This window comes from Phyllostomus hastatus, unplaced genomic scaffold (genome assembly GCF_019186645.2).
Source record: "Phyllostomus hastatus isolate PE091 unplaced genomic scaffold, TTU_PhHast_1.1 phas_scaffold_345, whole genome shotgun sequence".
NCBI lineage: Eukaryota > Metazoa > Chordata > Mammalia > Chiroptera > Phyllostomidae > Phyllostomus > Phyllostomus hastatus.
The window spans coordinates 241,567-267,616 of NW_025334024.1; the positions used below are offsets into that span (position 1 = coordinate 241,567).

At 47.2% G+C, this 26,050-nt stretch overlaps 1 protein-coding gene across 2 annotated transcripts in view; it reads left to right on the forward strand.

Annotated features, from left to right (window-relative positions):
• ANKRD27 (ankyrin repeat domain 27) overlaps window positions 1-26,050 on the forward strand; it is a 57,894-nt gene that overhangs the window by 17,984 nt on the left and 13,860 nt on the right. For both annotated transcript variants that reach the window (XM_045818801.1, XM_045818802.1), the window contains exons 6-22: window positions 919-978; window positions 1,064-1,117; window positions 1,212-1,277; window positions 1,365-1,441; window positions 2,120-2,241; window positions 3,243-3,321; window positions 3,803-3,935; window positions 7,358-7,450; window positions 8,561-8,688; window positions 9,264-9,346; window positions 10,220-10,335; window positions 10,760-10,852; window positions 12,030-12,227; window positions 14,523-14,582; window positions 14,663-14,797; window positions 16,801-16,845; window positions 19,969-20,091. In XM_045818801.1, coding sequence (XP_045674757.1) covers window positions 919-978; window positions 1,064-1,117; window positions 1,212-1,277; window positions 1,365-1,441; window positions 2,120-2,241; window positions 3,243-3,321; window positions 3,803-3,935; window positions 7,358-7,450; window positions 8,561-8,688; window positions 9,264-9,346; window positions 10,220-10,335; window positions 10,760-10,852; window positions 12,030-12,227; window positions 14,523-14,582; window positions 14,663-14,797; window positions 16,801-16,845; window positions 19,969-20,091 — 1,665 coding nt within the window. The remainder of the gene's footprint in view (window positions 1-918; window positions 979-1,063; window positions 1,118-1,211; window positions 1,278-1,364; window positions 1,442-2,119; window positions 2,242-3,242; window positions 3,322-3,802; window positions 3,936-7,357; window positions 7,451-8,560; window positions 8,689-9,263; window positions 9,347-10,219; window positions 10,336-10,759; window positions 10,853-12,029; window positions 12,228-14,522; window positions 14,583-14,662; window positions 14,798-16,800; window positions 16,846-19,968; window positions 20,092-26,050) is intronic.

The window sequence follows — 26,050 nt, forward strand, 5'->3', positions numbered from 1 at the left end:
GTGTCTTGCTTTGCAGGCATGCCCGGTCTCCAGCCAGTTTAGAGCCCCAAGATCCCTCTCCATTTACTCTGAAGTTTTGCTCCTCCACTGTTGGAAGTTTTGTTGAAATGTCTCTGTCTAACCATAGAAGTAGCACAAGCCACCCCCTGACTGGTGTGGCTCAGCGGGATAGGCGCGTCCTGCAAAACGAAGGGTCACCATTCTATTCCTGGTCAGGGCACATGCCTAGTTGCAGGCTGGGTCCCCGCTTGGGAATGTGCAAGAGGCAGCCAATTGGTGTTTCTCTTGTGCATAGATGTCTCTCTCCCTCTCTTTCTCCTTCCCTTCCCCTTTCTTTAAAAATAAGTAAGTAAAATCTTTAAAAGTTAAAAAAAAAAGATAGTAGCATAAGCCGCTGTGGAAAACTTGAAAATCACAGGAAAATATAAAAATGACCATTATGGCCCTGTCTGGTGTGGCTCCATTGGTCATCGTCCCACAAAGCAAATGGCTGCCAGTTAATTCCTCATCAGGGCACATGCCTGGATGGTGGGCTCAAGTCAGGGCACCCAATCAGAACACATAAGAGAGGCAACTGATCAGTGCTTCTCTCTCACATTGATGTTTCTCTTCCTCTCTTTCTCCCTCCCTTCCCCTCTCTCTAAAAATAAATAAATAAAATATTTTAAAAATTAATATTATCATCTGTGTTAACCCCAAGAGGAATTTTTTTCTACTCTTAATGCATATACACCTAAAAAAAAAAGTCGAAAAAATCACATAATTGATCTGGTAAGTTTGCATTAGCACTTAAATTTGTCACCCAGGAAATACATTTTGTGAAATGTTCCATTCACTCCAGGACACATTGCATGTCCTGGGTTTGGCACTATGGCTTTGGATTTCAAGAGTGACCTGTCTCTCTACTCTGTTGCACAGGACTCTGTGAATGCTCTCTACACCAAATGCCTCCAGCACCTTCTGAGGGACTCTCACCTGGTAAGCAGTGGGAATTTCAAAAGAGAGAATTGCAGTTTGCCCATGTGCAAAGCCAAGCTCTTTAACTGCTTTCCTTGTCTTCTAGAAAATGCTTGCCAGGCATGAGGCCCAGATGAACCTGATGAAGCAGGCAGTAGAGGTAAGAGCCAGAGCAGTGAGGGGAGAGAAGGGGGCGGTGCGGTGGGCTCTCCTTGTTGCCCCCACACCCTGAACTGGGGTTCACTGATTTCCAGATGTACGTCCAACACGATATTTATGATCTGATCTTTAAATATGTGGGGACCATGGAGGCAAGTGAGGTAGGTTCTAAATCTTCATCACCCAGGGTGGAAGCCCTATTCTGTGGTTTCTAAGAAATTTGAAGCTTCATTAAAATCTGTTGCTAGGATGCAGCCTTTAACAAAATCACAAGAAGCCTTCAGGATCTTCAGCAGAAAGATATTGGTGTGAAACCCGAGTTCAGGTAAGGGCTTGCACCACAGCAGCTTGGCATCCTCAGAGGCAGGGGCGGTGTTCCCTGTGGAAGCAGGGCTGCAGCTGTGGCCACAGGCCGATTTGACTTGGTTCATAGGAAGGAGGAGTGCAGTTACTTGTGACCGAAGATAAGGGGCTGACATTGGCAGATGACTGTTCTTATAGCTGTCACCCTCCTGCACCATGCTGCCCATGTGCCAGCTGGGAGGGGGCTAACGGAGCCGTGGTTTTGCACAGTCGGTCTCCAGATGGGCTCGGTGTGCAGATGTTCCTCTTCGTCTGCCCACCTGAGGGAACCCTGCTAAAGAGGCCCCTCCTTTTGAATTAATTTAGGTTTCATGAGGATAAAAAAATATCTGAAGTGTTCATGTTTAAACTCCTTTTCTTCCCCCTTTGGGCTGTTTCACTCTGGGCCTAAGGATTTTTGGGTTATTTCTTTCTCCCTAATTTTATGGTGCTGCCATATCCCTGGGCAGCCTGAATGAGACATTTAAAGCTACTGTGTTTTGCCACTGACTCAAGTCAGATGGCCTCTGAGTTCCTATTTTTATTTTTCATTATTTATGGTTTGTTATAAGTAAGGTAAATCAGAGGCATGTTATTCAGCCAGAGAAGAAGGACCCTCATACTGTGGTCTTAAGTTGTTACTTGCCAAATTATTTTACAGCTTCAACATACCTCGTGCAAAGAGAGAACTAGCTCAGCTGAACAAATGTACCTCCCCGCAACAGAAGCTGGCTTGTTTGCGCAAGGTGGTGCAGCTCATCACACAGTCTCCTAGCCAGAGAGGTTTGTGCTGGGGAAGGGCCAGCCTGGGCATGGGAGAGCATCCATCCAGATGCAAACATCTGTTAAAGGAGCAGTGCTGTCTTCCAGGAGCACATAGCCCCGAGTCCAGAATGAGCGTCCTGGGGTCTGTTCTGATGGGTTGGGGACAGGCGTGTTACAACTAGGGTAAGAAAATGGTGGCCAAGGAACATCAGCCTCAGAAATGGGCCGAGCTGGTGATAGAAATGTAGGGGCTCAAAGGCTTGTTAGACTGTTTGCCCTCATTTTGTATATGTTTAAAATGTTTCCATTATAAAAAGTAAAATAGAATAAGCCAAGAAAAAGTAGTGAGGAGGCAGATTTGTGTATGCAGATGGGGGATGCTCTTCAAAGTATAGTAAATGGAAGAAACAGGAGTGTATGGGTTGCCTTCAGCAGCATTGCGGAAGGTGGGGCACAGCTACACAGCCCCGTGCCCAGTGGTGAGTTCACAGGCCATCTCTGGAAAGATACATGGGACACAGCGGCAGTATCTGGGGGGAGAATGCCCAGGTGACAGGGAGGGGACGGACAGTCACAGTTTGCTCTTTGGTGCTGTTGGAATTTTTAAAAGTGTGAATGGATTACTTAAACAAAATGTCAAAGTGAAAAAAATGAAGTCAAGCCACTGTCAGCATCAGACTCCACGGTGCGTGAAACAGAATGATCTCCCGAGGAAAGAGGCTTTCGGCCGAGGCTCTGGGCACACCTTCACTGTGTGTCCACTGTCACTGACCCCCCTGGGTTCTGCCCGTCCAGGGTGGTGGCAAGGGCTGGTCTGCTTGGAGTTTCTTTCTCCGCACGTGTTCTGAGCATGCTGAGCGTTCATGTTCCCCTTGAACCAGGATGCCGTCAGGGAAGTTGTGCGGTTGAGTTTCTCCCTGATGTGCAACCTGACTGGGCTCTGCTTCGTGGTGGGGAATCGATAGGATTATTGGCCCATTGAAGTCTCATGGTGGCTTTGAACATGTTTTCTGTTGCAGTTAACCTGGAGACTGTGTGTGCTGATGATCTGCTGTCAGTCCTGTTATATTTGCTTGTGAAAACAGAGATCCCTAATTGGTAATATTTTTTGTTAAGATACGTTTTCAAAATGGCAGCACTGTGCTGTGAGGGCTTCGGTGTCGCTCTAGGAAGTTGAACATCTCCCATGAGTCAGGTGCTGTGCCTGCCCCGCCCTTATTAGGCAGGTGTGGCTTTCCTTCCGTTTGCAGGTGGGGAAGCTGAGGCCCAGAGAGCTTACGTTTCTCATCCTGGAACACACAGCTAGTCAGTGGCCAAGCAGGAAGCTGCGAGGCCCCAAACTTGTCTTCTTCCCATAGGAACCCACAAGTCACAAGAATCAGCTTTCTAAAAAAATAGCGTATTCCAGGAAAATAAAAGTAGTTTTATTTATTTTCCTAATTGCACACACACTCTGAATAGAAAGCAAGGGGGCAGCAGTCATTGTTCCCTGGAGCTAACCAACTTCAGTCACCCAAGCCAGCAGCATTGCTTCTGCCAGTGTTGTGTACAGCAATAAAACTTTTTTCCCTTTTGTTAGGATGGCAAATTTGAGTTATATCAAAAACTTCAGATTCAGCAGCTCGACAAAAGACGAATTGGGATACTGTCTGACCTCGGTTGAAGCTGCGATTGAATATATCCGGCAAGGAAGCCTCTCGGTTAAACCGCCGGTAGGATCCCCTCCTGCCCCAGCCTTTTTTGGGGGTGTCATGGCATGTTTGATACAGTTCTAAGGTTGGTGTGGGGCATGGGATTCTTAAATGGCCACCTATGAATGGGGCCTCAGCTGTTTATGGGCCCTGAGGCTGGACAGCTGCCCAGCACACTGAACACTGAGTACCCAGCTGGCTGTGAAAGTTTGTGGGTTTTCATTGGAACTTACATTTTTAACACCCTGCGTCATTGCTCCTCAGCACCCTCAAAAGCCCATGGAGAGAGGGGAAGCTAGAAAGAGTTTATTTGGATATTTTGGCCATGACAGGCAAAAAATTAGATAATTGCGTGCAATTTTAGGACTCACTGGCATTATTATTTCCTTGGTTGGTTGGTGAGCTTTAACTAAAGGAGGCAATTATATTTCCATGTCAACTGTGGGGATCTTAAACCAAGATTGCAGTACTGGTCTGTTTCACCACACCCCAACCAGCAAAGTGTGACAGCACTCACAGAAGTCACAAAGTTGACCTTAATAGCTGAAGAGATTTCTATATTACAGCCAAGGGCCCTGAGGGTTGAACATTTATTCAGCCCTAATTTTATATGATGTCAGGATTTCCCAAAACAGTAAGTTAGAACATCTGGCAAAGAACATCAGCCTGTCCAGACAGGTGCGCTCAGGTACAAGCAGTTCCTCTGAATCCATTTATCAACATGTTTATGTGTTTCCCAGTCTTTCCTGTCTACATGTACTTTATATAATTGAAATTATATTGTATACAGCATTGTATGTTGTTTTACCCCCAAGAGAAGTTTTATTTTTCTGATTAGAAGACTTAATACTGCTTTAAAACAGTATTTGCTATCTAAAAAGTTACAGTGAAGAAAACAAAAGCCTCCTGTAAACTCACTAGCTGGGAGTAACTTATTTATGCCTTTTTTCTGGGCCATACAATTGTATTTTTAACCCAATTTTGAAATTATGCTGCACTTGTTGGCACATCGCCCTGCAGCATCATGGTGCCTGGTGAAGAACAAAGTTCTGCTCTTGTCCAGGGTTTTGATTTGATGTCCCAGCTCTCTGCAGGTGAAATTAGATGCTGTTCAGCAGACGTGGCAGGCGGGGACTCTTGGGAAAGGTGTTTCTTATGTAGGGGAATCAGTAACATTCTGGAATGAACATGTGTGTGCATTCTAGTGCACAGGTATCTACAGAATTGGTTGCTGCTCGCTTTCACAGTAAGGGAGTAAGATTTCCTAGTTTGAAAATCATCTTGTGCCCTGGCTGGCGTAGCTCAGTGGATTGAGCGCGGACTGCAAACCAAAGTGTCGCAGGTTCGATTCCCAGTCAGGGTACATGCCTGGGTTGCAGGCCATGACCCCCAGCAACCGCACATTGATGTTTCTCTCTCTCTCTATCTCCCTCCCTTCCCTCTCTAAAAATAAATAAATAAAATCTTTTTAAAAAATCATCTCGTGTGAGGTTCTAGGAATGTGGGTTTGGGTTTTTTTTTATGTGATCATGATTAAATCTTTTATTTTTCTCTCAGTTTTACTTTGTATTAGTTTCAGGTATATGGCATGGTGGTTAGACAGTCATAAACCTTAAATAGTGTTCCCCTCGATATCTCCAGTACCCAGCTGTCACCGTGCACAGTTATGACGATATTACTGACTGCATGCCCTGTGCTGTACTTTACGTCCCTGTGACTTTTGTAACTACCAGTTTATACTTCTCAATCCGTTCATCTCTTTTGCCCAGTCCCCCAGCCCTCCTTGCAACCACCAGGCCAGTCTCTGTCTGTAAGTCTGTTTCAGTTTCATTTGTTCCTTTATTTTGTTCTTTAGGGTTCACATGTAAGTGAAAACCTGTGGTATCATGCTCATCAGTAGATGAGTGGCTGAAAAAGCTGTGGTTCATGTATACAATGGAATATTACTTGGCCATAAAAAAAAAAAAAACAATGAGATCTTACTATTTGCAACAGCATGGGTGGACCCAGAGGGTATTATGCTCAGTGAAATAAGTCAGCCTAGGAATGTGTTGTTCCCATGGTGCCTGCAGTGGTTTTCTGTAATGGTCCTGCCCTTCTGGTTCTTTCCCTCTCATTGGTCTGAGAAGACACCCTCTTCCTGGCTCTGCCACCCTGCAGAAGGTTGCCTGATGCTCCTTGGTGGGGCCGGATGTGCCCTTGCCAGTGGGAGGGAGGTGTACGCCTGTTGGAGCTGCTCCTGTCCCCGTGCTGCCCCCACACTATGTCATGGCTGTCCTGTTTTCTTATTTTCCAAGTAGGCAGGGAGGCTGACACTTTACCCAGAGTGTGAGGAGGTGGCTGACCAAACAGTATCAGTGGAATTGCCACACCTACTTGGACTTCAGAAAATACTCCAAGTGGGACTGGGGTAGTGTTGGAGGAGAGGCCTCTCTTGTTCTGGTGTTAATTTGAGTCCAGCACTTCTGTTTGCAGTCGGGCAAGTCTGTTTGCTTCTCTAAGCCTCTGTGCATTTTCCTGTGTACACTGGGGAGAATGTGGTATATTTCACCCCTTCCTAGGTTGTTATGAGAATCAATTGAAATATTTAGAAGGGCCTTTTTGAATCTCGAAGTGATACCAGTGCCCTTAGTTGCTTTTCTAGTACCCCTGCATCTGGGTGCCTTTGTCTCCTGGTCCTTCGGAGCATTCTGGGCCTTTCTAGATGGGAGGTGGTTGGTCCCATCAGATAATGAGACAAGGTGTGTGTCATCCTCATGGCTTGCTAAGAAGCCCATCCCTTAGGTCTTAAGTAGGTCAGGCCTGAGAGATGCTCTTCACCTTGTTGACAGAGCAGGTATTGTGGCTTCCTTGTCCCTTGTGATGCCCATGTCAGAAGTCCGTCTTCAGTGTTGCCTCTGCCTGAGCTGCCGATGGCTTTCTTCTCAGAAGTGTAGTTCCCTCTAGGGATGTTTGAAGCCACTGCTATGTGTTGGTATCGTTTGTTTTCTAGGGATAGAGCCCAAGAGTGTCTCTAAGATCAATAAACTCATCCTTGGGCAAGGATTTTTTTTAAATGGCAGGGGAGCAGGCTGCGCAGGGTAGAATGATGTTTGAGAGGAGGAGGAGGCCAGGACAGCTCGGGTTTCCATCCGCAGGATGACGGGGCAAGCATGCAAAATCCCATACTCTGAGACGGCACATTCCACACGCACGCACAGCCCATTTGCCACCCCTGTCCCAGATCCCCTCTGGGAAATGGTCCTCAGAGTGAGACAGCGAGAAAGCCCTTTGCCCAGCCTGATGAGGGTCAGCTGCCTGGCTCCGTGAGAGGGGAAGTGAGGCACTGCTGACCCCATTCTAGGGGAATGGCAAGGATTGTTCTGGGGTCCTCTCTTTTGAAGGATCTGCACTGACATTTTGTCACACGTGACAAACAGACTGTTACTGGGTCTTTCCTGCAGGAGTCTGAGGGATTTGGTGACAGGCTATTCCTTAAGCAGAGAATGAGCTTACTGTCTCAGATGACTTCAACTACCATTGACTGCCTCTTTAAGGTAAGACAGCAGGAGGACAGAAGGTAAGTCTCTGTGAGGAGCACCCCACTGTGCAGCATCTCTCCAGAACCCACAGGCAGTCTAGTAGTCAAACACTGAAGTTCACCTGGCGCCAGAGTGGGGGGTTGGGATGCCGAGGTGTCACAGGAGGGGTCGGCAGGTGTCCTCATCCCAGGCTTGTGCTGTTCTGTAGCAGCTCTGGACGGCTCACCAAGGGCCCTGGGCCTTCACACATGGAACCCTCTATCCAACTGTCCTCCCTTATCCATTTGGCAAAACATAGTTTGTCCTTAGGCCAGCTCAGGGGTGCTTTGTTGGTGGTGCCTGCAGTGCCAAGGCCTCTTCTCCGCTCCAGGAGCCCCCGCATTGCAGGTGTTGAAGAGCACGCCACCTAGCGGTGCTTTGATCACATGGCATCACGTGCACGCACGCACGCACGCACGCACGCTCTGCTCAGATAGATTTCTGCTGTGAGGCTGCCCTCCCGGGCAGTCAGCAAGGCCTGGGTGAGGGCGAATCTCCTCAAGAGGCCACCCGGAACGGAGTGGGTTCCGTGGAGGCCCAGAGCGCCCCCTGGGACATGTGCTGCTGCTCCCCAGAACATCTCACTTCCTGGAGGAACCTCCAGGAATCACAGGGGTGTGCCCTGTCCCTCTGGATTGTGATGGGGTCGCCTGCTAGTTGCAGCTGTTGCCTCCGTACCAGACCGAGGCTCTGTCAGATACTAGAGGACAGGGCTGAGGCCTATTCTACTGAGGTGTCAAAATCCACACTGAGTTTCTGGATGTATTGCTTCCCTACTCCTTCTGCTTTGGGAATTTTGTCATGTTGTTGCTTTTTAATTTTGGGAACTTTCTTACATTTGCTTATTGCAAAAACAGAACAGTGGTGGAATGAATAAACCCCAGATAGCCATCTCCCAATCTTAGTTCATCCTTTCCCACCCACTCTCCCCATCCATCCTGATTATTTTGAAACAAATCCCAGAGAGCAAATCAATTCATCACGCATGCATACATAAGTGTTTTCTTCTAGGACACTCGAAAAATTCACAGCTCAAAAAACAAATAATTTCTTAATACTGATAGTATCTTTGATGTCACTTTCCAGCACATTGCTTCAGGTAACCAAAAGGAAGTGGAAAGACTTCTGAGCCAAGAAGACCAAGATAAAGATGCCATCCAAAAGATGTGCCACCCTCTGTGCTTCTGCGATGACTGCGAGAAACTTGTCTCTGGGTAAGAGGCTCCCCGTGGCAGCTCAGTACGCCAGGAAGCAGGATACTCAGGGCCCTGGCAGAACTCTTCTGCCACTTTCCCATGCTGTTTTGAATGAGGCCCTTATCTTAGTGCTTTCAGCTTTGTCTGCTGTAAGGTGGGGGCGATCATCTCTGCCTTTTGGAGCATCAGATGGAATAAAGGTCATAAAAGTCCTTGGCAGGCCACTGGGCTCAGTACCAGGATAGGCAGATAGAGGGCCTGCCCCAGCCTCAGCTAGTGGGCTTAGGATGGGAGGAACGTCAGCTTCCCCCAGTAACCTTTTTGGTCTCCCCTTAACCTCATCAGGCCCTTTTGCTGGGTGTCAAGGCCTAGAGGGTGGGGCGGCGGAGAAGGATGCTAGAACTAGATGCCCAGTTCCCCACCCTGTGAGCAGGGGCTGGGTTATCTCTAGGACACTACAGGAAAAGCCCAGCTTGGATACACTCTGAGACCTCTCTTGCAGTCCCAAGACCTTGGTACTGCCAGCTTGTCGGGAGGAAGCTTTGCCATGCCATTCCTAGGGTGTCTTTTTCTGTGTCTTTTCTCTACTTCAGGAGGCTGAATGATCCCTCAGTTGTCACTCCATTCTCCAGAGATGACAGGGGTCACACCCCACTCCATGTAGCTGCCCTTTGTGGTATGTGGTCTTGGGCTGGCCTGTTGTGGGTGTCACAGCAAACAGATGGAGCCAAGGATGGCCCAGTAGAGGCCTGAGGCCTGGCTGACGGGTGCAGTGGAGTTGGGAGGTGGAAGAGGCTGCATCATGGGTCCATCTCCAGAGACTTTGCTGGAACAGAAGAAGAGCAGGTGGTATGCGGGCCTCCCTGTGCTGCTCTGGGGCCGACAGAGCGCTCACCCACACTCTCACTGTGTGGGCACCTGCTGCTGCTCTGGGCCAGTGCTCCGGTGGGGGGAAGGCTTGAATCCAGCTATGTGAGAGTGGTCTTAGAATTGGGGTTCTGATATCCCACTTTAAAAAGATTATTTTACTGTCTTTTAAAGTACACAAAGCAGTAAACACAAACTTCTCCAGTATCACCCACCACCCTTCTGTCCCCCAGAGATATAATTTTGATTTACACATATCTGGAATTTCCTCGTCTGTGTGCATAAGCATAAAGTATGTGATATTGTGGGGGCCATTCTGTTCTGTACTGTGCTTTTTGCAGAACATTTCTCCCTGTCAGCATTTTTTTAATGGCTGCACAGTATTCCTTCTTATGAACTGATGAACCATGGAATCTTCTGTGGGCCTCTAAGCCTCTTCTCCACCACCATCTGTTGCTGAAAAGTGCACTGGGGCTAAGTCCTCTGTAAAAGCTACCCCGAAGTACCCAGGACCTGCAGAGTCTGACTTGACCTTATCTCTGGTTTCTCTTAAGCAGAAGAGGGCGCCCTGGCATGTCTCGTGCCAGGGAATAAGAGGGTAGAATATTGCTCTGACTCCACACTTAGGCTTTGAAAAGCCTCTTCTCTTTCCTGCTCCATGTGAAGTCCTTCTGTTCTGTAGGACAGGCATCCCTCATTGACCTCCTGGTTTCCAGAGGCGCCGTGGTGAACGCCACGGACTACCATGGGTCGACGCCGCTCCATCTTGCGTGTCAGAAGGGCTATCAGAGCGTGACGGTGAGCAGGGGCCGACGGGGCCACCCCACGCACGTGCACGGATGAGCCGGACTCTGCATTCTGGCTTTCCAGTCGTTCTGGCTGCACCGCTCTGCCCCACCGTGGCTGTGCTGTGGCCACGCAGGAGGGGCCACGAGTCTGAGGCCCCTCCACCCGTGGGCAGAACTGTGACATCTAGATTCGAAGTGTCCTGATTATCTAGGGGTAGAGAGGTGGGGCTGTGGACTTTTTTCTTTAATATCTTAACTGTTTGTAAGGAAGGATGAGCGTGATGATATCATTTAACTGTAGAGTAGGTAAATAAGATTGCAAATGGAAACAAGTGGCCTCCCCCTTATGAGACTGCAGGCCGGGCTTCCCGAGGAAGCGTGTGCCTGCCCCTGTGGCCTCGCTGCGGCTCATCCGCTTTCTCCTCCCCTGGAAGCTGCTGCTGCTGCACTACAAGGCCAGCACCGATGCACAGGACAACAGCGGCAGCACCCCGCTCCACCTGGCCTGCACCCACGGCCACGAAGATGTAAGTGGTGCTGCTGCCCCTGGCTGTGTTTGCCCTTTCCGACTCGTGAAGAGATGTGACTTTCTAGTGGTTTAGTGTAGCATTCTATGTTGGTAATTATTGGAAGATTTGGTGTGTGATTTGTTTAATTTAAAATTTTTAAGCTTATTACAGATGCTATGTTGAAGGAACAAACCTAAAACTTCATTGCTCATTATCTTATTATAAAATTAAGTTGTTCTCATTCATCTGCTACCATCTGACTCTCCTTTGTTCACATTCAGCTTTACCTTTTACTTTTTTATAGCACTCTCAAGGACTTTTACAATTTCTGTTTTCACTTCACATTTAATGGTGTGTCATTTTCCCTAACCATTCCCTCTCACCGTTCTCCTCCTAGTAACACAGACAGGTTTATACACACACAGGGTTGAGCCTGGGTTAGGTGGGTGGCATGCAAACATGACACCCTCCCCTGCACACCCTATACTTCTGTATGCAGCTTGCCTTCCTAATTCAACAACCCACTATGGAAATCCCCTCGGTCAGTAAACACAGATCCAGCCCCTTCTTTAATCGCTACAGTGACCAGTTCTGTACATTTGGGGCAGTGTTCCTAAGACTGCCCCTTGGTTCCTTGAGTTGTGCCAACACCTGTGAAGTGTGGTCCACCAGGGCAGCTCGTGGGGCACTCTGGCCACGTTATGTTGGAGGCCAGTCATGTAAACACCCTCTGCCTGGCATGAACCAAATCCCAGACTCCCAGAGGAAAGCAGGTGTTCAGCATGAACCACATTGTCATATAAATAGGTTAGGCACAGTGAGTCCCCTTATCAGGTAGGGGACTGTGGACATACCCCCCAAATCCAGGCTCCCAAGGAATATTGCAAGTCAGGAGCCAACCCTGCAACCAGGCCTTTCAGGGGATCGTGGTCTCTGGCCTGCTATGGTAGTTCCTTTCTGTGCATGGATACATCACAATTTCTTTCAGCTGTTTCTTATGGATGGACAGTTGAGTTCTTTTTGAAAAGTGATGTGTCCTGATCAGGTAACCTGGCACCCTTGGGTTCTAACTCTCTGCTACTGCACAGCCACGTGGTCAGTGCAGCCTGGATTGAACTGGGATCTGTGGAGCACCCAGACATTGCCTGAGGCTCGGCACGTGCGTTAACTGTGGCGTTTCCCAATTTATTTGCAGTGTGTGAAGGCTTTGGTCTACTATGATGTGCAGTCCTGCAGACTTGATATTGGTAACGAGAAAGGAGACACTCCCCTACACATAGCTGCGCGCTGGGGTTACCAAGGCATCATAGAGACGTTGCTACAAAATGGAGCATCCACAGAGATCCAGAACAGACTGAAAGAAACGCCCCTCCAGTGTGCATTAAACTCAAAGGTAGATGTTTTTTTTTAATCTCGGAGAAGGAATGTGACTTTTAAAAAAATCAGTGTCACCCTGGCCAGTGAGGCTCAATTGGTTGGGCCTCACCCCACAAACCAAAAGGTCACTGGTTCAGTTCCCGGTCAGGGCACATGTCTGGGTTGCAGGTTCAGTCCCCAGTTGGGGTATATATAAAGTCAGCCAGCCGATGTTTCTCTCCCTCTCTTTTTCCCTCCCTCCCCTGTCTTTAAAATAAAAATAAATAAAAACATAAAAATCAGTATCCACAGATTAGGTCTTGGCAATGCTGGACAAGTTGCATTTGTACCAGAGGGCAGAACTCGGCCTGTACCCTCTCTGTCAAATTTGGAACCTGGTTATTAATGGGTTTTACTTATTTATATTATTCTGCATTTTTGCTTGTGTTGTTCTGAGAGCTACTCCCAGCAGTTTGCCCGGCCCCTGCTTGCTGTTGGTTTGTGAGCAAATGCAGTGGGTGGACATGGGACAGTAGTTCTGACCGAAAGTGGGGAAAGGGAATGGGACACGGAGGCAGTGAGGGCCAGAGCTCTGCTGTCCTGTGCCTTCCTCCTCAGCTCCTAAAATCCCTATCCTAATCTGCCCAGTGTTGAACATTGCCTTCATAAGTGATTTCTTAATGAACTACTCATCCTTCCCTGGGAGTAATTTCTGGGAACCTATAGTTTTTGGCAACAAAGTGCTGACTTCATGAGTGGGTAGGGAGTGGGAGGCTTAGAGAGACCAGTTCTCTGTACCGCGTCCCCCCAAAGGCTGAAGGCATATGCGCCTTTAGAACAGTGAGTTTGGCCAGCTGGCCAGCAGGAAGCATAGAGCCATGTGCAGGGAAGTCCCAGGGCATCAGGCTGATGGTCTGAACATCACTGATCGTGACTCCCATAAACGACTCCATTTTAATGCAAGTCCCCAGTTGTCTCTCTCTGCACGGGCCCTCTCCCTGCCTCTTGATGTTTCACCAGCTTCCCTTTACGGTTTCCGACTCTCTGCTAGGGAGTTCTTTCAGTTGTTCATGCCATCTTCTAGGAGTAGCACAGTCTCTGAAACCACTTCATTGAGGCATTAACATTAAAAAACTGCACGTATTTAAGGTACAGACATACCTTGGAGATATTGCAGGTTCAGTTCCAGACCACCGCAAGAAAGTGAGTCAATCTCTTTTTGCTGGTGGAAAGTCTCGCCTTCAATTTGTAAGAAACACAACATCTAAAAAAAAAGAAGAAACACATCTGTGAAGTGTAGTAAAGCAAAAAACAATAAAATGAGGTACACCTGTATACAACTTGATGAATCTGAAGTACACACCTGTGAGACCATCACCACAATGCAAGCTATAAACACATCCATCACTGCCCTGACAGGTGTGGCTCAGTGGGTTGGGCATCGTCATCGCCAGGCGAAAGATTGACAGTTTGATTCCCAGTCTAGTGCACCTGCCTGGGTTGCTGGCCAGGTCCCCAGTAGGGGGCGCATGAGAGGCAACTGCACATTGATATTTCTCTTCCTCTTTCTCCCTCCCTCCCTTCCCTTCTCTAAAAATAAATAACTAAAATATTTAAATAAATAAAATAAAATATTTTAAAAGTATATATCCATCATGTTGAAAAGTTGCCTCTAATCTTTATTACTATGTTTATGGGTGTGACAAGAACACTTAACATCTGCGGTAGCAGTTTTAGAAGGTGAAATCCCTGCTCCTAACCCCAAGGGGCACCGAACCACACTTCTTGTGTACTCACAGGGTCTCTGCTTTGTAGCAGCCACAGCCAATGGGACAAGGCGGTGCTGCCGGAGATGCCCAGGAGGAGCTGAGGGCTCCTCTGCCCCTGTATGTTCTACCAAAGGCCCCTTCCCAAGGGAGGTCTGCAGAGGAAAGGAGATAGCTGCCTGCTTGGGTCTGCTCTGGCCTGCTCGTGGATGCCAATGAAAAGGCCACACTTTATCCCTGTGGACAAATAGCCCCAAGGCTGGACAAGGCAGCCTTTGAGACCCTTCTGTGGCTGGGCTTCTCTTGTCCTCTGAGCCCATTCATGGGAAACAGCAGCTGCTCCCCTCAGGCAGCAGGAGCGATGGTGTGGCAGAGGGAAGCCCAGACTTAATCAGTGTGATCCTGAGTAAGTGCCCCTCCAGTTCAGGCCCTGGTTCCTCCGTCTCTCCCAGCGTGTGGCGGAGCTGCCTGGCCTTCCTAGGAGATGGGCAGTCACTGGGGTGTTACAGATGATGAAGCTTTGGGGACCCGTCTCATTTGGTCCTTTGTCTCCTTGGTCCTCCTAGATTCTGTCTATAATGGAAGCCCACCATCTGTCCTTTGAAAGGAGGCAACAGTCTTCAGAGGTAAGTGGACAGGGCTGTCCTCCTTGGCCCTATTCATGACCAGGGCATCCTCGCTGGCCCTCACCTGTCTCTTTTGTCAGGCTGCTTTGCTGCAGGTCCCTGTGCCACCCCCTCAGCATTCCATGGACTCCATCAGCCAAGGGTCCTCTACCTCCAGCTTCTCCTCTGTGTCTGCCACCTCCAGACAAGAGGAGCCCAAGAAGGACTACCGAGAGGTGAGGCCCCCAGGTGGGAGGGCAGGAGGGCGGTTGTGTGGCCCTGTGTTATGGCACTGGTTAAAGAGCCAGGGCCTGACAAGAGCTGCCCAGTGGGCCTACTCACCACAATTGTAACAGCCATGCCTGCAGCAGCGGCTGCAGCACCCCGGAAAGGAGCCGAGGCTGTCCTCGCTCTTCATGGTCTGCTCTCTATGCAGCTCTTTGCTTTGTGGACAGTGGATGTGTGTGAGGGTAAGGGAATTCTGAGAAAAGTACAAGTTACCTATAGGTCCACTGATGTAAAATCATTTTACAAAGTGAATTTTCTGTGCCCTTGCCTCCCACTCCATAAGCACCCCTGTCAACCTGAGGTGGGTCCTTCCTGGCTTCTTGCAAAGTTTCTGTGGACATTTACATGCACTCACACATTGCGTTTTGGAGAAGCTGGTTTAGAGCCTGTTTTTTTCCCCCATGTAATCCGTCTTAGAGTTTGTCTAGCACCAGCCCACAGCCATTGCATGGTGTGCTACCCCTGCTCATTCCCCTGTGGATGGGAACCCTCACTGACTCTACCTGAGACCCCCATCCCCTGTTACCCCCAAGCCCTGACTTGCTCTTAGAGGGCTCGTCAAACTTAGCTCAATGCAAAAGCACAGCAAAGAAAACCAAGAGACACACTCCAGAGTCTGACAGAGATCTGGGCTCGTTCATGGGAGGGGCATCCCCCTCATGTACCCTCAGCTAGCAGATAATGGGAACTGAATATAGGCAGTTCTAAAGGGTGGCTGGCCTCCCAGGGAGGGCTTGTGCTTCAAGGTGGCCATCATCTCACTTTGCCACATAAATAGCAGTATCATTGTATAGACCTTAAGTGGTATGGGTTCAGTGCACACTAGCACCTTCTAGGATGTCCTTGTCTGAGCAGTATTAGGGACATCTTTGAAAGATACTGAATCAAGCCCTGCCTGGTGTGGCTCAGTTCATTGGAACATCATCCCGTACACCAAAGGCTGGGGATTCGATTCCTGGTCAGGGCACATACCTAGGTTGTGGTTCAGTCCTTAGTTTGGATGCGTATGGAAAGCAGCCAATCGATGTCTCTCTCCCTCTCTCTCTCTCTCTCTCTCTCTCTCTCTCTCTCTCTCTCTCTCTCTCTCTCTCTCTCTCTCTCTCTTTCTTTCTCTCTCTCTCTCTCTCTTTCTCTCTCTCCCCCTCTGCCCCTTCTTTTCTCTCCCCCTTCTTCTCTCTCTAAAATCAATAATCACATTTTAAAATTTTTTTAAAGAAGATACTGAATCAAGACTCCATAAATCAAGAGACAAATGAACCCTGACTGGTGTAGCTCAGTGGGTTGGGCATCATCCCACAAACTGAAAGGTCACTGGTTTGATTCCCAGTCAGGACACATTCCTGGGTTGTGGGCCAGATCCCTAGCTGGGAGCATGTGAGAGGCAACCACTCAATATTTCTCTCCCTCTCTTTCTTCTCCCCTTTTCCTCTCTCTAAAAATAAATAAAATCTTAGGGAAAAAAGACAAATGAAAGCTACTAGGCTTTCAGAATGTTGTTTATTTTTATTTTTTATTGATTGATTTTAGAGAAAAAGAAAGTGGAAGAGAGAGAGAGATGTCAGTTTGTTGTTCCACTTATTTATGTATCATTGGTTGCTTCTTGTGTGTGCCCTGACCACAACCTTGGTATATCAGAATGGCACTCTAACCAACTGAGCTCCCTGGCCAGGACTTATTATTTTTATTATTTTTTTTAAGACTTTATTTATTTATTTTAGGGAGATGGGGAAGGGAGGGAGAAAGAAAGGCAGTGAAACATCAGTGTATGGTTGCCTCTAGCACACCCCATACTGGGGATATGGCCTCCAACCCAGGCATGTGCCCTGACTGGGAATCAAACCGGCGATGCTTTGGTTCACAGGCCTTTGCTCAATCCACTGAGCTACACCAGCCAGGGCTTTATTATTATTTTTTAAAGTATTTTTCTAACATTCTTTTTCCTTTTATTAAGGTAGAAAAACTTTTAAGAGCAGTTGCTGATGGAGATCTAGAAATGGTGAGTTTGTAGAAGTGCATTTCTAAAAGCTCGCTCTCAATTTAAAATCACGGTACTTCTGCTTCTTGTCTCCAGTTCAGTTAGGAGCCATGTGGCTTCCTTGTGCACTCTCACACAGAAGATGGTGTGTTTCATAACTGTTGGTGATGGCAATGTGATGTTTCCACCACAAATAAGGAGACAAGTGGACATAAAGCTGCATAATGAGCATGTCCATGCCTCTTAGACAGTCATATGGGAGGGTGGCGAGGCGTTGGCAAGAGACCAGCTGACATCGAGGTCACAGAGAGTGGGCTCAAAGCCCGGGCCCACTAGCCAGGAGCAAGGTGAGCAGAGGGGGTCGAGGGTGAGGAGGAGGTGGTGAAGGCAAGGGCAGAGCGCAGAGGGTGTTAGTGTGGCCCTGCAGAAGTTGCAGGCAGCTGGGACACCTGGGCCAGGAGGCTGCAGTCTGAGGCTTGGGGCTCCAAGGAGTCCTGAGCAGGTGTCTGGCCCAGGTGGTGCTGACTGATCTGGGGGGACCTGTTGAGGACATCCAGGTGGGAGGGAAGGTGTCTGTGCTGATCCTCACTGTTGGGTGGCTGTTACAGAACAAACAAGGGGGGCCTGGGACGATATACTATTATTGAAAGAAGGCCCCGGGTCTGTTATGTCCGCCGCCCTAGGAAAGACGTCTCTCAATGCCAGAGATTCGTGAAAAGGAAAGGAAATGTTTATTTAATGCTATACTAATTTAAAGTAGTGACCTAATGTCTTTATCAAAAATCCTAAAGTCCCTAAAAACACCCACAAACACACACAGTCTTTCCTTCCTTCCCCCTTTGCCCAGTCCAGAGTACCGTATCTCAGGAAAAGGAAATGGAAGTCCATGGCTCAGGCAGTCCTCTGGTTCTTAGTTAGTCCTCCATCTTGACTGGGAGACCTCCCTGGGTTCCCGGCACCCTCCGCTGAGTCGCCGGGATCTCTGCTAAGACCAGGTGGTGGTTCCCCCTTCTAAAGCTGTGGGGGTCCCCACTCTGGAACAGGCACGTGGTCCTCTCTCCCAGGGCCACGGGAGTCTCCACTCTGCCAAAGCCACGTGGTTCCCCTCCTCAGGGCTGCGGGAAGGGGGAGTCCCCACTCTGTCCAAAGCCGCATGGTTCCCCCTCAATGGCTGCCATGTCTGGGTTTAAATCCCCGCACCAATCTTCTTCTGCAGCCCCATTTCCGACTCCTCCTACACTTGGGCACACTTGCCCTCAGTCTGCTGTCTTCTCCAGTTTTTCTGGTCGCCATCGTGGGTCTGGGCAGGTGTCACCCCATGTCATGGAGCCAATCTTCTCCCAGCTCCCACGCAGGCGCTGTAACTCAGGGGACCTGCCCCCCCCCCACCCCCCCCACCCCCCCCACCCCCCCGTCACATCTTGAGGGGGAGATCCCTTTCCATCCCCCTGGCCTTGAGCATGGTCATAGCTATTTAGCATATCTAAGTGACCAGCCAAAGGCTATAGGTATGCTAAATGACCATGCCATGGATTAACTGCAAAGCTGCCCTGCATGTTCTTGCTCTGTGTGCCCCTTCCTCCAACTCACACCTGTGAGGGAAGGGGTGAAGACACCTTAAAATCTCCTGGACACCTTAAGTTCTGGACCCCATTTCAAATGCCTATTTGGGGTCCCCCCTCTTGGCTGTACCCTGTAACATGGCAGGGCACCTCTTATGATAAGATCCCTGGAGGGTGGAGGTCACCTCCACGAGATCCCCACAGGCAGTTTCCCTGGCCTGCCTTTGGCTTCCCCAAAGGGATTTTTGTTTTGTCCTCCACTGTAAGAGGAGTAAACTAGGTGCTCAGCAAATGAGGAGGTTACAAGAGAGCTTTACCGCCACGTGTGTTTCAAGAGTGCTTTCCGCTGATGATTGAGTTTGAGTGGTGGACAGAAATTACAGGGTCTGATTATAAGAGCCTCCGAGATAGTGAGATCCAAGTGTGGTCCTTGGTGTGTGAGGCTTTGCCCAGAGGCCACTGTGAATCCATTGGGCCGACACGTGTCTGCATCTGGCTGATGTGGCACCGCTCCTCCCAAGAGCAGCCCCAGTAGAACCCAGCATTCTCTGCGGGCAGCAAAGGCGGACGTCATTAGGCGCCCTGAGCTGTGGTGTGGGCCAGTGGCACATGTGGAGAAGAGATTATCACAGTCCCTGTGTCGTGACATGTCTGCTCTCTTCTGTGGGCAGTGAGGGGGCTGAGGTCACTTATGAAGGAGGTTGGCAGCCCAGTGCTGTGGGGACCCCCAAACTAATCTACATATTCGAGAGCTTCCAGTGCCCTGCCTGGGGCCACCTGCCCCTCAGCTACCTTCCCGTCCCTCTTCCTGTTCCTGTTTTCAACAAAGACCCTGCCCTTGGTCTCTCAGCTAGCCTGGCAGACGAGGCCCCTCAGTCAAGGCCCTAGTGTGTCCACCCTGACTGGTGTCTGTTGTCTGGGATGTAAGGGGACCTGGGGGAGAGACACTTGGGGTCAAAGAGGGGTCCCTGGAGCCCTGTGTCAGCCCTTGCAGGCACATGCTGACTTCCTTAGTGATTAGGACCAGGCCTAGGTATGCACTTAGATTTTTTCTCAAACTTAACATCCCAGAAACTCATCTTCACTGGGACATGAATCTGACCTATTTGAGGTCTTTTCTGTGCTCTCAGCGGGGGGGGGGGGGGGGGGGGGGGGGCTGTTGGTGTAGGGTTGCAGCCACCACTTCCTGGCTGTGTGGCCCTGAACACATTGTTGGCCTCTGGCACTTAGTTCCCTGGTGCGGGTGGGGAGGGCTGGTTTTTGAAAGTGATTTTATCTCTTCTTAGATAAAAGAGAACTGACTTGCCAAATGCTCCAGGACCAGGGTTTTGAAGCAGCACCACTCTGGCGCTTTTTTAAGATAGAAAAGAAGAACCTCTAACACAAGCTACGGAAATGGTAGCTTAACCTATATCACCATGAAGAGGGCTTAGGAAGGGTTGATTACTTGTGACCCCTGGACTCTTCATGAGCAGCAGCTGTCAGGGAGAGGAAGAGAGAGATGGATTAAGAAACTGTAGCTTACAAAGGAGCTACAAAGATGAGTTTTGAGCCCCTATTTCTCTTTACTCTACAACACCAGGTGCGTTACCTTTTGGAGTGGACAGAAGAGGACCTAGATGATGTGGACGATGCTGTCGGTGTTGCGGATCTTGAATTTTGCCACCCCTTGTGCCAGTGCCCAAAATGTGCTCCAGCTCAAAAGGTTGGGCTTTGCTTCTGTTGATGGAGGTGGTGATAGGAGGGAAACTCTCCTTTTTCTTCTAGAGGAAGTTGTCGGCTTCTCAGCCAGTTAACACCTGTGTGGCTGGTGGTGGGTACTCCTGAGGTGTGGTGGGGCTTGTTAGCTCGTTAGCTCGTTAGCTCGGGGGACAGAGGCTGACACTAGTACAAGACCTGGCTTGGGCTGCCAGCTTCCTGAACAGGAGGCCAGTGAGCAGGGATTATCCACATATGCTCGGTGTCTCACCTGCTCTCTGGGCCCCCGAGCCACAGGCAGGAGTTGACAGATAGACACACCTGAGGGTCTCCGTGCACATGGCTTCATTCCCCTGGAGAGGCTGTGCTCAAGTTCCATTGCCACGACCTGCGCCCACATTGGTACATCCTCTGTGGCAGACTGATCACCTGCACCATCCAGCTTCCCTAACTGGCAACAGCTTGGAAAACCACAGAACAGTGTTATGACCAGGATATCAACATGGAAACAATCCATCCGCCTTACTCAGATACCCCCAGTTTTACCTGTGCTTGTGTATGTGTGTGTGTGCTTAGTTGTATCCAGTTTTTCACATTTGTAGCTTTGTGTACCCACCAGCACATGAAGGTGCAGAACAGTTCGCTCACCACAGGAAGTCACTCAGGTTGCCCTCTTATAACCATACCTGCTGCCCTCTGTTGCCCCCAGCCCACCATCCACTGATCTGTTCTCTGTTTCAAAAGTGTTTAAGTGCAATCAAACAGCGCGTCACCTTTTGGGACTGGCTTCGTTCACAAGGGCGATTCCCAGTTGTTGCCCGTAGTTCACAGTTGGTCCGGTTACCGTGGGCACCACTCCAGGCATGCACGTGCCCCCACCAGTTTAACCTCTCACTGGTGAAGGACACGGGGTTGACTCTGGGTGTGGGGTGTTACAAATGAAGCTGCGGTGCGCATTTGTGTACAAGTTTTTGTGAGAGCATAACAGTTTTAATTTCTCTAAGGTAAATGCCCAAGAATGCAACTGCTGGCTCATGATAAGTAGATGGCAATTCTGTGGTTAGTTTTGCAAGGAACCAACAGACTTTTCCAGAGGGGTTGTACTCTTTTACCTTCCCAGCATTGGTGTATGAGCGGTCCAATTTCTCCACATCCTCAGCTGCGTTTGCTCTAGTCACTACTTTTTATTTCGGCCATTCTTGTGTTCCCTAATAGGTGATGACATCAAGCCTCTTCATGTGTTTATTTGCCATCTATATATGCTCTTCCGTGAATTGTCTGTTCGTTTCCTTTGCCCACTTCCTAATTGCTTTCTTTCTTTACTGTTGAGTTTTAAGAGTTCTTTATGTGTTCTAGGTTCTAGCTCTTTGTCAGATACATGGTTTGCAAATATTTTCTTTTGGTCTGTAGTTTGCCTGTAGCTCCTCCACATGGGTTTTCACAGAACCATGTTTTCATTTAGAAGTCCAGTTTATCAATTTTTCATTTTACAGATTGTGCTTTTGGTATTAAGTGTAAGAATTCTGCTTAGCTCTAGGTTCCAAAGATTTTCTCCTGTTTTATTTTCCTAAAAGTTTTATAATTTTACATTTAACACTTAAGTCCCTGATGCAGTTTGAGTTAAATTTTGTACAGGGTGTGAGATTTAGGCTGTGGTTTATTTTTTTGCCTGTGGATGTCCACTCTTCCAGCACCATTTGTTGACAGGCAGTCCTTCCTCCACCTTCTTGCTTTCTGGACCTCGGTTGGCTGCGTGTGGTATGGGTCTGTTTCTGAGCTCTCTCTTCTGCTCCACTGCTCTGCGTGTGTCTCCCTCCGCCATTGCCACCCCGGCTTGATTGTTGCAACTGTATGGTAAGCCTCACTATCGGGTAGAGTGATTCTTCCTATTTATTCTTCTTTAAATTAGGATCATTTTAGCTAGCATTCTAGGGCCTGTGCCTTTCCATATACATTTTAGAATAAGCTTGTCTCTGTCTACACAAAACCTTGTTAAAATTTGATAGTAATTGCATTAAAACTGTAGATCAATTTGGAGAGAAATAACATCTTTACTGTGATGAGTCTTTAGGCATTCTTTGATTTCTTCTTCAACATTTCGTGGTTTTCAGCATGCAGATCCTGTCCATGTTTTGTTAAATGTGTGCCTAAGTGTTTCGTTTTCTTTCGAGCAGTTGCAAATAGCATTGTGTGCATAGTGTGTGCTCGTGTGCCAGCTCTCTAACTCATTGTGTGTTCCATACTGAGAAAATTAATTTGACTTTACAAAACAGAGTAGTGTTCTCCTTTAGATTGCAAAATTATACTACCTTATTTAAAAAGCTTCACTGTGGGTTTCTCTAACCTAAGAATACTGAAATGACTCTAATTTTCATTCACATGTAGCTTTTCAGGTGCAGGGTGATGGGTATACAGGGCTGTGCAACTTCTGTTCCTTGCCCATGCTTCTGGATATGCACAGTCCAAACAGTCACTCCCCCTAGGTGGGAGGCTATGAAAACCAGGGTTAAAAAGGCAGGTGATGTTTCAGAAGATACAATGGGGAGGAATGAAGCCCCCAGGTCCAGTCATGAGTCTGTGCAGCCAGAGGCGGTTATTGCATCTCCCTGTGGTTCTTTCTCATTTTTCTGCACTCTGTCCTTCCTCACCCCAGTGCGTTCATTGCACAGTAACGAGACACGTAAAACACATTACACATTACACATTACAGTATCTGTTGAATTTATTGGATAAAGCCTTATGTTCCCTGCGCTTTTAAAAACTCTTTTCGTCTTTTTATAACTTCTTAAAAAGACACAAAACTAAATTGTTTCATGTCTGTGATTAAATTAAAACTCCTCCTAACCCCATTCTCTGGTGTATTTAGAGTAAAAAAATAAACAAAAAAAGCCTTTACTGAAGTATCATTTACATAAAATAGAGTATAGCAGGTCCTCAAATAATGTCATTTCAATATAATGCTGATGAGATGCTGTAGGAACTTAACTCTTCTTTATTATCAATTAGCCGGTGGTAAAACGAGTTTTGTTTTACCTCGTTTTGCTTAACATCACAGAACCTATCGATGATGTTAAGTGAGGACTTACTGTATACGCATGTGAAGTATACTATTCGGTGAGTTCCTGCAGATGTGTACACCCATGAAGCCATCACCACATCATCTCTGAGAATTCCCTGCTGCTGCCGTGCAGCAACTCTCCCTCCCGGCGCAGGCACAGTTTGTCAGATATGCGTGCTGCAAACAGAACCACTGACCTGCTTTGTGTCATACAGACTCAATGTCATTTTCTAGAATCATATGTGAAAGGAACCATACTGGACACACTTTGGAGTCTGGCTTTCTTTACTCAGCAGAATGGTTTTGAGATCCATGTTGTATATAAAGCTACTGTGAATATTTGTGTACGTCTTTGTATAAATGTGTTCCCTTGGGTAAATAAATACCCAGGAGCATAATTGCTGGGTCATACAGCTAAGTGTATGCTGAACTCTATAAGGCAAGCAGCCAGCTTTCGTGAGTGACTGTAGCGTTTCTGCAGCCCAGCCAGCACCCTGTGAGAGTTCCGGATGCCCCAACCCTCCATTAGCACTGGGTGGTCTGACTTTTTAACTTCAGCCGTCATCCTGGTAAGTGTGCCATGGTGCTGTGTAGTGTTCTGCCCCACCGACTTACTTGTTTTTGACTTTTTGAGATATAATTCACATGCAGTAAAATTCACCCTTTAATTTTGCTTAGTTAAGTGGTGACATTTTTAATCATCAGAAAATAAACTAGATAACCAAAGGTTTAATCCTTGATCAGTCACAGAAAACATCGACAAGGTAATTCCGCCATCAGAATGTATGACTCAGTATCACAATTTGTTTCTTTTTAGTTACATGGTTTATAGATCAGCTTTTTTTACCCTTTTCATTACTGATTGATTATTCTATATCACATGATTGATTTTAAAACCACTGTGACTAATAAGGTAGTTTCCTGAAAAAAATGAAGGTGAGCTATGGAGATCAGTAGCAAACAATGTTATGAGGTTTGACCATGAATTCAAGGTCTCATAACCACCAACAGCACAGGGAAGATGCAGAGTATCTCCATGGCCCCAAACAGCCCCTCCCACCCCTGCCTAGTTATCCTGTCCCCCCCCCTCCACCCCCACAGTCACTCATCTCTTTTCTGACCCTGTGGTTTTGTCACCCCTGACTTTGATTTGCACTTCCCTGAGAACTAAAGATGTTATTTCACGTTTAATGACTGGCCATTCAGCTGTCTTCTTTTGTTAAAAGTGTTTTCAGATCTTTTGCGTATTTTTTTAAAAGTTGGATTATGTTATTGAGTTGTAAGAGTTTTTGTTTATTTTTTAATTCTGATTAATACAAGTCCTTTCTGAGATATACATGTTGCAAATATTTTATACCATTTGATGATTTGACTTTTATTTTCCTTTTCTTTCTTTTTCTTTTTTTTTTTTTTTGAGAATTTTCACAAGAGTTTATTTGAGCCAAGTTGACAACATAAGCCAGGATTTCATTTTCTTTGTCTTGGTCAATATGTATTATTTATCTTCTTAGAAGGTAATTTTCCCTAGTTTATTAATATGCCATATAAAACACTTCAGAAAAATGAGCAGTTAATTATTTATAAATATTCTCATTCTTCTAGGAATTTTGGGATTATCTTCATCAGTTTCAGTAAATATCAAAGTTAAGCTCAGGAAAAAATGGTGCTGATTTATTTGTGAAGTTTCTCTCCCTTTAGCCTAACGTATCTCTACACATCAACACGTCTCCAGAGAGACGGTATGTTTTAGTGGTCTCAGTCTTGGGCTCGGGAGTTGAGCTTGGGTTTGAATATTAGATCCTCCATTTATGAGGTATTTGACTTTGAACATGTTAGTTAATATCTCAGGTCACAGTTTCTTTATCTTGTGGGAGCGCCAGTAAGCATTTAAAGGGCTTTTAAAACTCCCCATTGCTGGTGTTGACCAAGCTCTATCTGGCCATGTTCCCTCACAGGGACTTGCTGGGGGTTCAGGCCCTGGAGTGGGGCTGAACAAAGGTCTCTTTGGGCACCCGATTCTGGAGGAGTAGCCATGGAAGGTTGAGGGAGTGGATATGAGGGTCTCAGGGATCTTTGTTTTATAGTTTTTAATTTATTTTTTAAATACAAAAGGAAAATATTTCAAAAAAATAAAGGGCTTTTAAGTTATATTTCACATGGCATTTTTGTAACAAGAGGGTTTTCAAGTTGTCTATTCCATAAAACTGCTGTAATCAAATTCTCTCTGGCTCTGTTTGGTCTGTTCATTATTGCCTGTAACTTTTTAGTCTGATGAAATCCACCTTCACAGGGACAAATCTATCTGAATTTTGACTGATGCTCTTTTTTTTTTTATTTTGCAGTTCTCTCTTTTTTAATATATTTTATTGATTATGCTATTACAGTTGTCCCATTACCCCCTTCATTCCCTTCCACCCTGCTCACCCTCTCCCACCCACATTCCCCCCTTTAGTTCATGTCCATGTGTCATAAGTTCTTTAGCTTCTACATTTCCCATTTTTGCTACTTATTCTCTGTACCTTTTCCCCCTCTCTCCTCCTCCCACTCCCCTGTTGCTAACCCTCCATGTGATCTCCATTTCTGTGGTTCTGTTCCTGTTCTAGTTGTTTGCTTAGTTTCTTTTTGTTTTAGGTGTGGTTGTTAATAACTGTGAGTTTGCTGTCGTTTTACTATACATATTTTTATCTTCTTTTCCTTAGATAAGTCCCTCTAACATTTCATAAGATAAGGGCTTGGTGATGATGAACTCCTTTAACTTGATCTTATCTAAGAAGCACTTTATCTGCCCTTCCATTCTAAATGAAAGCTTTGCTGGATAGAGCAATCTTGGATGTAGGTCCTTGCCTTTCATGATTTGGAATACTTCTTTCCACCTCCTTCTTGCCTGCAAGGTCTCTTTTGAGAAATC